This window comes from Pelophylax lessonae, assembly GCF_965119305.1.
Source record: "Pelophylax lessonae genome assembly, chromosome: 9".
In the NCBI taxonomy this organism is placed as follows: domain Eukaryota; kingdom Metazoa; phylum Chordata; class Amphibia; order Anura; family Ranidae; genus Pelophylax; species Pelophylax lessonae.
In genome coordinates this window covers 230,613,105-230,627,655 of record NC_138776.1, presented here as the reverse complement: position 1 = coordinate 230,627,655, position 14,551 = coordinate 230,613,105, and the positions used below count along the sequence as shown (strand labels likewise).

At 45.4% G+C, this 14,551-nt stretch overlaps 2 protein-coding genes across 2 annotated transcripts; one reads left to right on the top strand and one right to left on the bottom strand.

Moving 5' to 3' along the window:
* Positions 1-897: 897 nt before the first annotated feature.
* Positions 898-1,313, top strand: LOC309563104 (histone H3.2; the record flags this gene model as incomplete). The annotated part of the gene is made up of 1 exon (XM_082267419.1): positions 898-1,313. The coding sequence occupies exon 1, from the start codon at positions 903-905 to the stop codon at positions 1,311-1,313; it is 411 nt and encodes a 136-aa protein (XP_082123545.1). The 5' UTR covers positions 898-902.
* Positions 1,314-3,764: 2,451 nt separating this feature from the next.
* On the bottom strand, positions 3,765-4,409 carry LOC309563101 (histone H1B-like; the record flags this gene model as incomplete). Its single annotated transcript, XM_082267416.1, has 1 exon — positions 3,765-4,409. The coding sequence occupies one exon, from the start codon at positions 4,407-4,409 to the stop codon at positions 3,765-3,767; it is 645 nt and encodes a 214-aa protein (XP_082123542.1).
* Between the last annotated feature and the right edge of the window lie 10,142 nt (positions 4,410-14,551).

Sequence of the window (14,551 nt, the reverse complement as noted above, 5' to 3'; positions counted from 1 at the left end):
CCTCCATGTTAGTACAGAATTGTGCTGGATGGAATAAGCTGTGCAAGTCAACTTTCTACTTGTTATTCACTAAGAACGGAATAATCAGATCAGTGAGATCGGAGGAGGATTTTCTGTCATCTCATTTACTGTATTATGGAGAAAAACTGTCCAATCTCAGATCTTCTAATTCTTACACCGATTAGGAATCTCCGATCTTTTTTATTTTATATCATATTTCTGATGAATATTTTCTCATTTGGCAGGAAGGAAACTGATAGAAAGGACCCTCAGCCATTCAATACTCCGAAGAGAATTTCATTTACTTTGTAACTAGAAACCAGCAACATGTTTACAATGTTTCTAAGAGGGGACAGATCTGCTTCTTCAGACATGAAATATTTGTGTTATTGATTCATTGTACATATCTGGCAGTGCCATGATTTCTACCAGTCATTTCACTTTTTTCTTATTCTAGTTTTAATATGAGGAAATCTATAACTGCTACATGTCTGATAGAGGTCAGTTCCATGATCCTACACAGATCTGATAATGAAACATGGAATCCTTTATTTCCCATCATATAGAAAGGTAGAGATCTACCGCCAGTCCATTCTCACAGTCTATAATTCCTAAATCTATAAAGATATGTCTGATGAATGTTTTCTCTTTTTGAGAATAGAGATCGCTTGTATGATGTAAAGTAACTCCCCTCCCCCATCCCACACAAAGATGGTGACTCTACTTACAAAGATAACGTGCAGATTTTGGCGGGCATTTTAAAAATGCCGCTTTTTTTAAGAAAACCAATCATTGAAAGGCGTGTGAGTTACTTGTCCAATCGGAAGGCAGTGCTGTGTATAAATGGCTCCGCAGAGCGGCAATGCCTCACATTCACTGTTCCAGCAGAGAGTTGAGTAAAGATGGCGAGAACCAAGCAGACCGCCCGGAAGTCCACCGGAGGGAAAGCTCCCCGCAAGCAGCTGGCCACCAAAGCCGCCCGCAAGAGCGCCCCGGCCACCGGCGGAGTCAAGAAGCCTCACCGCTACAGGCCCGGCACCGTGGCTCTCCGAGAGATCCGCCGCTACCAGAAATCCACCGAGCTGCTCATCCGCAAGCTGCCCTTCCAGCGCCTCGTCCGAGAGATCGCCCAGGACTTCAAGACCGACCTGCGCTTCCAGAGCTCCGCCGTCATGGCTCTGCAAGAGGCTTCAGAGGCTTATCTCGTCGGACTCTTCGAGGACACCAACCTCTGCGCCATCCACGCCAAGAGAGTCACCATCATGCCCAAAGACATACAGCTGGCACGCCGCATCCGCGGAGAGAGGGCATAGAAGGGGAGGGCACCACCACTCCTACTACTACTCCCATCATCCCAACACAAAGGCTCTTTTCAGAGCCACCACATCCTCCTATATACAGAGCTCTATATATATATACTACCTCATCACACCGACTACATGCTGGAAAATACCGGCTACTACATTCCTATACATTCCCCGGGATCACCTTCACCACATCTTTCTTTTCTCTCCCTTCTCTGCGCTCCGAAGCTCAGTGTGGAAGTAAAGCTCACCTCTAATATAATTACACAGAAAACATTCCCATTTCTCATCTAGAAGGGACATCCTTTCTCTTGCCGATTTATTGTAATAAATACAATTGAACTCATCTGTAACACAATTCACACTTCCTCTATATCTTCCCTAATAGATACAATGTTACAATATTTAACGGTAAAACACACTTTCCTAGGAACAGATTAAACAATCTTTGTCTCTTTGGTTCCCATTCTCTCAGGAGACACATAGTTGCATTTTCTAGAAACGTAATAATTTCTTATTTCAAACAATGGAATCGATTTCGAGTCATTAGGAATCGTGCTTAGAGAGCTGATGACCAATCAGCCCATTTAATTTGTGGGGGGAGGGGGGTAAACCTTACACAGTCCACATGGAGATGTCACTATGGGGATCAGGAGGGATTTTCCTCTATCTCCCCTCCCCCCATACTAGAACTGTGTCATCACAGGAGATCACACACGGACACATTACAGGGAAGAATACATCCGGGATTGGAGAGGAAAACAATTCATCTGTATGGAGATTCATTTTCCTGCCCATCCCTCACTCAGCACTATTGTGTACGGATATGAGGATAGGGGGGGGGGGGGGGGATTACGAGCAGTAGTTTCTCTTTACTTATTATCGCACGACGCCCATGTTGGGGGTTCCACTGTTACTGCAAATATTTTAAACCATTAAAATATTGGCAGGCAATTGAATATAAATTATATATATATCAGCCAATAGGAGCTTTTAGGTAATCATACAGATTTATCTTCTCAAAAAGTTATAACATTCTCAACACAGGAGACTTCCTAATCATTGTAAGATGAGCGGAGGATGAGATCTCCCGATCATTAGAATGATTCTCCTTAGAACTTTTACATACTAAAACAAGTGAATGATCTAGAAGAGGAAATATTGATCAGCGCCCATCTCTGATGTCTGTGTGCTATTAGATGTGTAGAAGAGATGCGGAGCACTGTGTGCCGTGGGTGTAGGTAGGTATGTGTGGCTCTGTTAGGAGGAGGTGAGTGTAGGTAGGTATGTGTGGCTCTGTTAGGAGGAGGTGGGTGTAGGTAGGTATGTGTGGCTCTGTTAGGAGGAGGTGGGTGTAGGTAGGTATGTGTGGCTCTGTTAGGAGGAGGTGGGTGTAGGTAGGTATGTGTGGCTCTGTTAGGAGGAGGTGGGTGTAGGTAGGTATGTGTGGCTCTGTTAGGAGGAGGTGAGTGTAGGTAGGTATGTGTGGCTCTGTTAGGAGGAGGTGGGTGTAGGTAGGTATGTGTGGCTCTGTTAGGAGGAGGTGGGTGTAGGTAGGTATGTGTGGCTCTGTTAGGAGGAGGTGGGTGTAGGTATGTGTGGCTCTGTTAGGAGGAGGTGAGTGTAGGTAGGTATGTGTAGCTCTGTTAGGAGGAGGTGGGTGTAGGTAGGTATGTGTGGCTCTGTTAGGAGGAGGTGGGTGTAGGTAGGTATGTGTGGCTCTGTTAGGAGGAGGTGGGTGTAGGCAGGTATGTGTAGCTCTGTTAGGAGGAGGTGGGTGTAGGTAGGTATGTGTGGCTCTGTTAGGAGGAGGTGGGTGTAGGTAGGTATGTGTGGCTCAGTTAGGAGGAGGTGGGTGTAGGTAGGTATGTGTGGCTCAGTTAGGAGGAGGTGGGTGTAGGTAGGTATGTGTGGCTCAGTTAGGAGGAGGTGGGTGTAGGTAGGTATGTGTGGCTCAGTTAGGAGGAGGTGGGTGTAGGTAGGTATGTGTGGCTCAGTTAGGAGGAGGTGGGTGTAGGTAGGTATGTGTGGCTCAGTTAGGAGGAGGTGGGTGTAGGTAGGTATGTGTAGCTCTGTTAGGAGGAGGTGGGTGTAGGCAGGTATGTGTAGCTCTGTTAGGAGGAGGTGGGTGTAGGTAGGTATGTGTGGCTCTGTTAGGAGGAGGTGGGTGTAGGTAGGTATGTGTAGCTCTGTTAGGAGGAGGTGGGTGTAGGTAGGTATGTGTGGCTCAGTTAGGAGGAGGTGGGTGTAGGTAGGTATGTGTGGCTCAGTTAGGAGGAGGTGGGTGTAGGTAGGTATGTGTGGCTCTGTTAGGAGGAGGTGGGTGTAGGTAGGTATGTGTGGCTCAGTTAGGAGGAGGTGGGTGTAGGTAGGTATGTGTAGCTCTGTTAGGAGGAGGTGGGTGGCTCTGAGAAGAGCCTTTGGGGGGTGTAGATGAAGGAGGCCTCCGGCTGCTTGGATTTATTTCTTCTTCGGAGCGGCCTTCTTGGGCTTGGCTGCTGCCTTGGGTTTGGCCGCCTTCTTAGCCGGACTCTTGGCGGCTTTTTTGGGCTTGGGTGCAGCTTTGGGCTTCTTGGGGCTCTTTGTCACCTTCTTGGCAGCTGCAGCCTTTGCCGGTTTCTTGGGGCTCTTGGCCGACTTCTTGGGGGATTTTACTGCCTTCTTGGGGGACTTGGCCGCCGGTTTCTTAGGGGACTTGGCTGGCTTTTTGGCCGCAGCTGATGGCTTCTTTTTGGGGGCTTTCTTGGCCTTGTCGCCCTCTTGCTGCTTCTTGTTGATCTTGAAGGATCCAGAGGCTCCATGTCCTTTCACCTGGACGAGGCTCCCCTTAGTCACCAGCGCCCTGATGGCGACCTTGAGGCGGTTGTTGTTCTTCTCCACATCGTATCCTGAGGCGGCCAGGAGCTTCTTGAGGGCGGCCAGGGAGACCCCGCTGCGCTCCTTGGAAGCGGCCACGGCTGTGACGATGAGATCGGACACGCTGGGACCGGACGGCTTCTTGCTGCCTTTCTTCCCTCCTCCGGCTGCCGCCTTCTTAGTCGCCTTCTTCTTGGCGGCGGGCTCCGCTGGAGGAGCGGCGGCTGGGGCGCTCTCAGTCTCAGACATGATTCTAGAAAGTCTATTGGACAGATAAACTTCCCCACTCACCTCTTCTGGGATTATATAGTTAAACGTCCTGCACTGCTATTGGTCGGTACACAACAATCCTCCTGCTCTGCTATTGGTTACACATCAGACACGCCCACTCAGTATCATGGAGTAGTTGGAGAATCTTCTCTCTCTTGTTGTGTTTCCCCAGTAGATAGAAAACCGACTTTTATGTGAAATAGAACGCTGTCCGATCTTCATCGGGGACCCGATCTGCTCACTGGACTGTCACTTATCGGGGGTCACTTACAGCTGTCAGGAGCTGCTGAGGAGGCTGAACACAGAGGCTGCAAACACCTCCATCCTCCTGAGTGTGTGTCCCATTCTTCCTTCTATCTTCTTTTCTACACAAATTCTACACAGAAAACAATCTTCTCACATCTCCCTCTAGAATGATCTTCACATTAGATGAGTAAAGAGTGACCACCAGGAAACATTTCCCTCTAATACAGAACTCTGCTCATTTATAGCTGAGTAGAAGGAGCCTGGAAGAAAAACATCAGCCGGTGACATGAGATCCTTGTGTGATGTGATGGGAGAGATTGTTATACATACAAATGTCTCAGCTGATTACACAATGTCATGTTTAATATACAATGTATCATTATCTGCTCACCATGATAAACATGTTTTTATACAAATACTCTGAGTATGTTTATTGTCACATATTGCTGCAAATCTATACTGGCGGCTACTCAGGTATAATGTCATATAGAGGTAAAGAAGTCACTCTGGAAGACCTCGCCTCTATTAAAATGTAATCTGCCCCCCTCCATTCCAAGCACCGCTCTTCTAGTGTTAATCAATTCCGGCTAATCCGGAAAATATACAGCGCCAAGAAAAAAGCTTTCCATGATCCTAATCACATCAAAAGTCCATGTATCTCATAATTCAACAAATTTCCAAATTTACAGTGAAAGGAGGAAAATAGTCAAATACGATATATTTATCGAAGCATCACAAACGTGTCACCCACATCTCTGTACAAAGAGCCGGACATACGCAGTTTTTATTCCTATTCTTCAAAAAGGATATATTTTATCAATGTGATAAATTGTATTATTACTGTCAGATGAAGTGCACTCTAAAGGCAAACACTTTGTCTTCTTATCGCACTCAGACTTGTAATGCAGGTGAATAGTAATGAGGGGAAATGTGATCACAGGACATCATTCTCTCATCTCTTTTCATTCCAATCTTTCTATGCTGATCGTCTACTCCCCGCTAAACTCATCCAACCAAAACCATGCACACCTACATAGAGCTCCAATGTCAGAACACATTGTACTCCATATTTCCAGAAATTATTTTCCCTCTTGGCTATTAATAGACCACGTCTATGATGGCTCCTAGTTGCTATATTTAAATCTCCCGCCATAATTCTACTGGCCGTTAGGAAGATTCAGCCGCATTATACCGCTAAATCCGACATTGTAGAAGTTCTATTCATAAATCTGTTCATCTTCCTCCAAATGACATCACTTGTGTCGGTTTTCAGCTTCCAAATATTTCCTCCAAAGCGGTAAAATCCTCGAAGATTCCTTCCACAAGCCCGCCAAGTAAACCCAATCAATTATTTTCTATTACCAAACCCAATGGATCTTCTCAGAGCCACCCACTTCTATCTAAGAAGGAGCCGGACATGCATGTTTGGGAGATCTGATTGTATAATTAGACACCGAAGATTGTGATCCGGGTGGGGGGGGGGGGCAATGTGTTATAATGACACCTGTCTGTCCTAACAGCAATTATGAGTCTCTATGATTTTATTGTCTAATATAACACATTGAATTGATGTGAATTTAGATAAGCAGATGATCTCCTTATAGGGACTGGTTTCCATTGTCCTCCATCCTTTGGATTAGACACATTGCTAGGATATGGGACCCAAATCCAGGTTCAGGATTCAGAGTAAAGCTGGATACACACTATCCAACTTTTGTGGTTAGATTTCCTTCAGATTCACCTTTTCTATGTAGTGCAAGGGCCTGCCAGATTGCATACAAATTGAAAGTGTATAGGTATGACCTCATATTATATGGTTTTGGTAAGTCTGAAGGAAAAAAGTCTTCAGAAAATCTTATAGTGTGTATGGCCCTTTAGACGCTGTGCATGCAGATCTTAATTTATATATATATAATTGTCATTGCAGGTGAGAAGGAAATAGTGAGAGAGGGTCGGAAAGCATTGGATCAGATTCCTCTTTCTGCATTTTGATGAAAATGCATCCAATCAATGGGAGGAAAGGAGAGTAAGAGTATCCAGGAGACACCTTCATACCTCAGAAAGGGACTTTGCCACCTCTCCCTCGTCCTCCTGCACAGTGCTGGATGGAGGGCCCAGTCTGGATCCTCACTGCAAATGGCTTCTGAAAAGATAAGTGTGCCTTTATTTGCAGGTTAAGGAAATCTTAACCAACGGAAATCTGCTGCCATTCTAAACACTGGCCACATACTATGCAATCTTTTTTAAAAATCGTCGGTTAGCTATAAAGTGCCTTTTAGTTTTGTACTAAAGAAAAATGTACAATCGGATCTTTTAGTGTATGTTCAGCTAAAAAGAACCTTCTTTCTCCACAAATTTGTTCTAAAATTGCTAGAAACTCACATAACTCCGGTAGCAATGTATAAATATCAACATAGACAGCCCTTTGTATGAGAAGGTGGGTGGCCCTGAGAAGGACCTTTGTTGGGGTGAAGTGGGTAGGTGTTGGCGTTTATCCTCCGAATCACCAGATATTATTGTCAAAAACGATGTCATATTTATAGAATATTACTCTAAAAAAGAAATTATATATACGAATAACACCTCTTCCCTGATTAAACCTGAGCGGACCTGATAGGAGACTAATCGAAAGGGGCGTGGCCACAACATATTCGTATTCTGTAGAGAATTTTACGTTCTTAGAACCTTGTAACTTTGGCGGATTGTGTGATACAAAGAGGAAACCGATCTGGTTCTTAAGGCATGAAATAGTTTCTTTATTCATTCATTGTACATATTTATGTGTCATGGTTACTACCAGACATTTCTTGTTATACATATTCTGCTTGTGATATGAGGACAATCTTTCACTGATAAATGTCTGAAAGAGACATAAATTGATGATCAGATCTGTATGTGATGATTTCCCCATCATATATAGAAAAGTAGAGATCTATAATAGAATACATTTCTCTATCATGCTGTGTGTGTAGCAGTGGTGAGATCCTGGATTCTGAGAACATATTGAAGTGTTTTCTCATGGTTTAGTAACAGAGAATCCTTCTGTACGAATGGCATTGGAGTAATAATGGGATTTAGCCGATAAATGTCTCATCTGATGATCTCCTCCGTGTCGGATTTGGCGGTATAAAAGGGCTGAATATTTCTATGTAACGATCTACACAATTCTGGCGGGCAAATTTGAAAACTGCTATTGGAAATCTGAGCCAATCACAGCTGTGGGCGTCTCCTTCATCAGCCAGTAATAATGTCTTCTTATGAGGAATCCAAAGAAATGTATTGTGAGATCTCTCTGTTCTCAGCCCAGAAAATACTTGTTCTGTAGACTTTCTATTGATCTCTATAGCAGGGCGGATTCTGTATTGTGAAATGAAACATCCTGAAATTATTATTTCCAACGTATTTCTTATTCTCGGTTCATGAATCCCCCTGAGTTGATCAATGTTCCCGGTAAGGTCGGCTGAGTGGATCGGAGATGACTGTAACGGTCTATGGAATTCCTGGGATCCATTTATAGGAAGGAATTGGAAAGTTGATCCAATCGCAGTTGTGGGAGATTCCTTCAGATAGGATTTTGTCTTCTGATGAGTGTGAAGGAGGTGATGAGATTTGTGTTCCTTTTCAGTTGGAAGGATTCTTGTTTGGAATGTATAGAATATGTAATCATCCATCAGAAGTAAAGGATGGAGAGCAATGAGGATCAGTCCCTGTAATGTTGTACAATAAGAAGATCCAATCCCATCCCCCAACAACAATGCTGATATATTGTAATGAAAAGAGATGAGAGATTTTCCCTCATTACTATTCACCTGTATTACAAGTCTGACTGTGAATAAGAAGACAAAGTGTTTGCCTTTAGAGTGCCCTTTTCCTGACAGTAATAATACAATTTATCACATTAATAAAGAATGAGAGAAACATGTATTGTGGTCGTACTGTTTATTTTTTTTGTTTTTTTATAAAAGAGAAGGAAAACTTTTCAATAAAATGATATTTGAAAAAAAAAAAAAAAAGAATGAGACAAAAAAAAAAACACATATGTGGGGCTCTTTGTATGGTTGGGTGGAAATACATTCTCCTAAAGACTCTTCTAAGCCGATATTTCTACTATCACAGCTCTCATCCCATCCCCATGCACTATAACATTCACTAACTTTCATTGTATGCACATTTGGTAATAATAAATATATTAAATCACTCATCACGATCAGAAAATGACATTCCTGCTAGGAAAAAAAAAAAAAAATAATAATGATGAACAAATGTGTAGACACACACTTAAAGGGGGTTGAAACAATCAGATTTTTTTTAATTTTTAAATGGTTTGATCCAATGATTTTTATGTATTTCCTTTGGAGCCGCATTTATTGTCTTTGTTCTACGATTACAGCGTAAAAAAATAAATCATCCTGTTGCTGTTTGATGAAATGGCCGCACGGTGGCAGTGTTGTGTTGATCTTTTGTGCCAGTATTTCCCCTAAATACTGTAACTGTCCGATCAGAACAATATGGAGCTCAGTATTAGAATTGAGGTATGTTTGGGGGAATAAAAAAAAAAAAAAATAATTAAGTTTTTTTTTTTATGACATTTAAGTCATTTATTTTTATGGTACGTTTGTGATTTCTGCCTCTTTCACGCCTCAGCTGTGTCCTCTCCTCTGCAGGGCTCTGGATGCCTCCAGATTTTCTTCTAGTCGCATCCTGATTCTCTCTGGATTGTGGAGATCATCTCCACATTCTGACTGTATATATTCCTCTATTCTACTGCAAACACACCAAAGTGTTATACCCCGACTGACCACTAGGTGTCAGCACTGAGTGAACATTTATGATGCACTCAGAAACATTGTTACAATTTTAAATCCCACAATCACCCACCTTACATTGTTACTTTATATGAAATCACAACCTGGAAAAGATACAAGAGTAGACTAGAGAATACCCCAGGAAGAATGAAGAACAAGAGGACACTTCTCTTTCTCCTAGGCAGTCTCTGTACACTAGAGCAGAAGATTATAACTGAAACAATCCATGTAAGAGAACACCACAAAGCCAGCAAATATAAGGGCCTTCTGGAGTAAAGAGAATCTGCATGTATTCACTGGGGCACAGAATTCTGGTCAGTACTCACAATGTTTTAGGGTCAGCGGTTGCCTCCTTCCAATTTTCAACGGGCACTCTTTAGTCAGGGAGAAACCAAGCTCACAATACTACAAGAGGATAGAGACAGGAAGGAGAGGAGTGAACAGAGTGGACACATCAATATGTGCCCCAAAGATGGGGCACTATTCATTTCACTAACACAAGTGATGGAGCACTATTCCTCTCACTAACACAAGTGATGGAGGCCAGGGCCGGTACAAGGGGTGGGCGGCAGGGTCGGCTGCCCTGGGCGTCGTTAGCATGGGAGGTGGAGGGGGCGCTGCCAAGAGTGTTTCTGTGGCTATTAGTTGAGAGGAGAGAGCGGGATGTACTCTCTCTCTCTCTTCTCGCCAGGCTTCACACTGACTCCTATCACTGTAGCGGTCGTCAGATCGGGACTTCGGCTTTTCCTTCTCATCTTCATATGTCAGAGCGGAGGAGGAGCGGAGGAGGAGCCTAGGAGAAGACATTTCCTAAACCTTTGCACAGACAGCTGGGCTAGCGGAGAGATGCGGCTTCAGAAGGGGAAGAAGATTGCGGCTCAGGAATGACACTGGATGTCAGATCGGGACTATACAGAGTTTGTTACCCGCCCCCTTTCCACATTTTTTGCTGGGAGGAGAGGGGATAACAAACTCTGTATAGTCCCGATCTGACATCCAGTGTCATTCCTGAGCCGCAATCTTCTCCCCTTCTGCAGCCGCATCTCTCCGTGCAAAGCTTGAGGAATTGTCTTCTCCTAGGCTCCTCCTCCGCTCTGACATATGAAGATGAGAAGGAGCCAGTCAGAAGAGGAGGATCACAGATTGATGTGCCGCGCTGTATCTGAGGTCTGGAGGAAAGGGTGAACTGTCTGCACCGGGGGCACAAATCTTATCCTGTCACCTCTCAAATTCCACCATCTCAGCACAATCCCCCCCCCCCCCTCTCCCATATCGATCCCACCATGAAGTAATCATCTCCTCCCCACCCCTCCTAGTACAAATTCTCTTATCCCCCCCCCCCAGGACAATCCCCCCCAAATGTATTTGTACTAGGAGGGGTGGGGAGAAGATGATTACTTCTAGGTGGGATCGATATGGGGGGGGGGGGGGGGATGTGCTGGGATGGGGAATTTGAGAGATGACAAGATAAGATTTCTTCTAGCAGGGAAATTGGGGGGAGGGTGCTGGGGGGGGGTGAGGATTTGTGCCAGGAGGGGGGACTTGGGGATTGTCTTTGAAGAGATTATTGGGATGGGGTGGGGGGATTTGTGCCAGAACAGGAAGTCTTGGGGCTGTTAAAAAGGGGTATTTGGGGGGGGGGGGGTTGTGCCAGTAGGAATGATGGGGGGATTTGTGCTAGGGGGAAATTAAGACTTGTTCTAGAAGGGGAACATTTGGGGGGTACTAGGAGGGTGATTTAGGGAGATGGGGGGGGAGGATTTGTGCCAGGAGGGGGGGACTTATGCGGTGGGGTTGGGGGAAGAGGATTTGTGCCAGGAGGGGGGATATGTGCTGGGTAGATGGGGGAAGAGGGTTTGTGCTAGGAGGGGGGATTTGTGCTGCTGGGATGGGGGGGGGGAGAGGATTTGTGCCAGGAGGGGGGATTTTTGCTGTGTGGATGGAGGGAAGAGAATTTGTGCCAGGAGGGATATTTGTGCTGTGGGAAGGGGGGGGGGCAGAGGATTTGTGCCAGGAGGGGGTATTTTTTGCTGTGGGGATGGAGGGAAGAGGATTTGTGCCAGGAGGGGGGATTTGTGCTGGGGGGATGGGGGGGATTTGGGCTAAGAGGATATTTGGGGGGTTTGGCTAGAAGAGGTGATGGGGTATTTATGCCAGGATGGGGAGTTTTTGGGCTGTTAGAAATGGGAAAGGGGGGGATTTATGCTAGTAGGGATGATTGGGGGTATTTGTGCTAGAGGGGAAATTTGGGGGTAGGATTTGTGCTAGGAGGGGGAATTTGGTGGGATGTGCTAGGAGGAGGAATTTGGGGGGTTTGTGCTGGGGGGATGGGGGAAGAGGATTTGTGCTAAGAGGGGGGATTTGTGCTAGGATGGGGGATTTGGTGGGATGGGCTAGGAGGAGGAATTTGGGGGGTTTGTGCTGGGGGGATGGGGAAGAGGATTTGTGCTAGGAGGGGGGATTCGTGCAAGAAGGGAAAACATTTTTTTTGGAGGGGGGGGGGATTTGGGGGAGAGGATTTGTGCTAGTAGGAAAATTGATGGGTATTTGTGTTAGGAGGGGACATTTGGGGGAGGAGAAGATTTGTGCTGGGAGGGGGGATTTGGAGAGGGGAGAATTTGTGTTTGGAGGGGAAATTTGAGGGGTGAGAATGTGCGCTAACAGAGCTTTTTTGAGTAGTGATAGTTGTGCTAGCAGGGAACATTTGGGAAGAGAGAGGCTTTGAGCTTAGAGAGGATGGGGGGAAAGATTTGTGCAGGGAGGGGGATTTCAGCAGGGAGAGATGTGTACTGGGAGGAGGGAGGATATTTGTTTGTGGAAATATTTGGCTTGGAAAGGGAATATCTTCTTAGGGCTAAGTGTGCCAATTAGTGCTCAATTCTCTTTTTTATATTGCTAAAACATTATGTTCCTACATCTTGGGGGGGCGCAGTTTGGTGTCTTCGCCCTGGGCGCTGGATGGCCTTGTCCCAGCTCTGATGGAGGCACTATTCCTTTCATTGATACCAATGATGGGACACTATTCCTCCTACTGATACCAATGATCGGACACTATTCCTCTCATTGATACCAATGATGGGGCATTATTCCTCCCATTGATGTCAATGATGGGGCACTATTCCTCACACTGATACCAATGATGGGGCACTATTCCTCCTGCTGAGACCAAGAATAGAGTACTATTCCTCCCACTGATGTCAATGATGGGGCACTATTCCTCCCACCGATAGCAATGATGGGACACTATTCCTCCTGCTGAGACCAAGAATAGAGTACTATTCCTCCCACTGATGCCAATGACGGGGCACTATTCCTTTCATTGATACCAATGATAGGACACTATTCCTCCCACTGATACCAATGATGGGGCACTATTGCTCTCATTGATACCAATGATGTGGCACTATTTCCTTCCACTCCACTGATACCAATGATGGGGCACTATTTCCCCCACTGATACCAATGATGGGACACTATTCCTCCCACTGATGCCAATGATGGGACACTATTCCTCCCACTGATACCAATGATGGGGCTCTATTCCTCCCACTGACAACAATGATGGGACACTATTCCTCCCACCTACACCAATGATGGGGCACTATTCCTCCAACTGATAAAAATAATGGGGCACTATTGATCTTTTATTGAAAAGAATCAAGCAACATATTTTATACAAAAGTAAAAAACATAACTATAGTACAATATTCCAACAGAAAACAAAGGAATACACATCCATGTGCAGAATATATACAATATATACATAATCCACTTCCAACATTTTTAGAAAACTATTTACATAAAGCAGCAGAGAGGGCCTAAGAGGCACAACCCATCACCTATGTATGCAGCCATTTATCAAAAACTGAGCATTAAGAAAAAATCTAGGGTGATAAGAGACAGAAAGCCACACCCAGGACAGAGACTCCTGGCAGTCAGGGAGGCTTGAAACCCCTCCACGCCTTCAACCAAGCCCTCTGACCCCACTTGTCTCTCTCAAGCGCCCGAATCTTCCCCACCTCATGCAGAATGTCACACACCACCACCTGAACAGGAAGGATTTTACGCCGAAGGGTGACCTGACACCGTGCGTTCCAGGTGTAATAACGGACTACTAAGCTAACTAAAAAAAGTGTATCCAAAAAAAAGCCCCCACCAGTATTGAATGCTCCATACACCCACTCAGCATAACCCAGCCTGGAGAGGAAAGGAACACCGAGGGCCCGCCCAACCTGTTTGTATACCTCTATGTTAAAAGGGCAACGAAGCAGAAAATGGTCCATAGTCTCCTCCTCACCTGAACATTCCTCCCGAGGACAACCACGATCCATCCCACTGCGGAATTTCAAATTGCCCCGAACATAGAGCCTCCCATGGAAGCACAACCAGGCCAGATCCCTGAATTTAAGGGGGACTCTAGCCAAATTAATCAATCTTAACCCTTCCCTCAAAATTGGGCCTGGGCAATCCCTTAAGGCCAGTGGGTCATGAAAGACTTCGCTCAAGACTCGGCTCATAAGGACTTTCCTCGGAGCAGATCTGAGATCTTCAGCCGACAGTCGCCACTGCCGCAGCAACTTCAGACACGGAGCGACATAGGCTGGGAGCTGACCACGATGACCCCTGAGATTCTTCACTTGGCCACCTTCTTCCCAAAGTAGCAGAAAAGGCCTAAACCAAGATCTAAACATGCCTGCCCATCCAGGAGGTTCCACTGCAAGCATACTACCAATGTTAAACTTAAGAAATAGCAGTGAAAAGAAAAGAACGGGGTTGACCATACCTAAGCCACCCTCCCTCCTGGATAGATAGGTGACATTCCTCTTGATGGGGTTCAGTCTGTTCCCCCATAGCATCTGGAAGAACACACTATAGATCCTAGCATAGAGAGACACTGGCAAGATGCAGACAGGGCTGACATACAAGAAGATCGGTATCAGGTAAGTCTTAATCAGATCAACCCTTTCCCTCAGAGATAACTTCCATCTCTTCCAGCTGACCACCTTAGTATTGGCAACTTCCAGCCTGCCTTCCCAGTTTTTAAGGCCATAATCGCCAGGTCCGAATTCA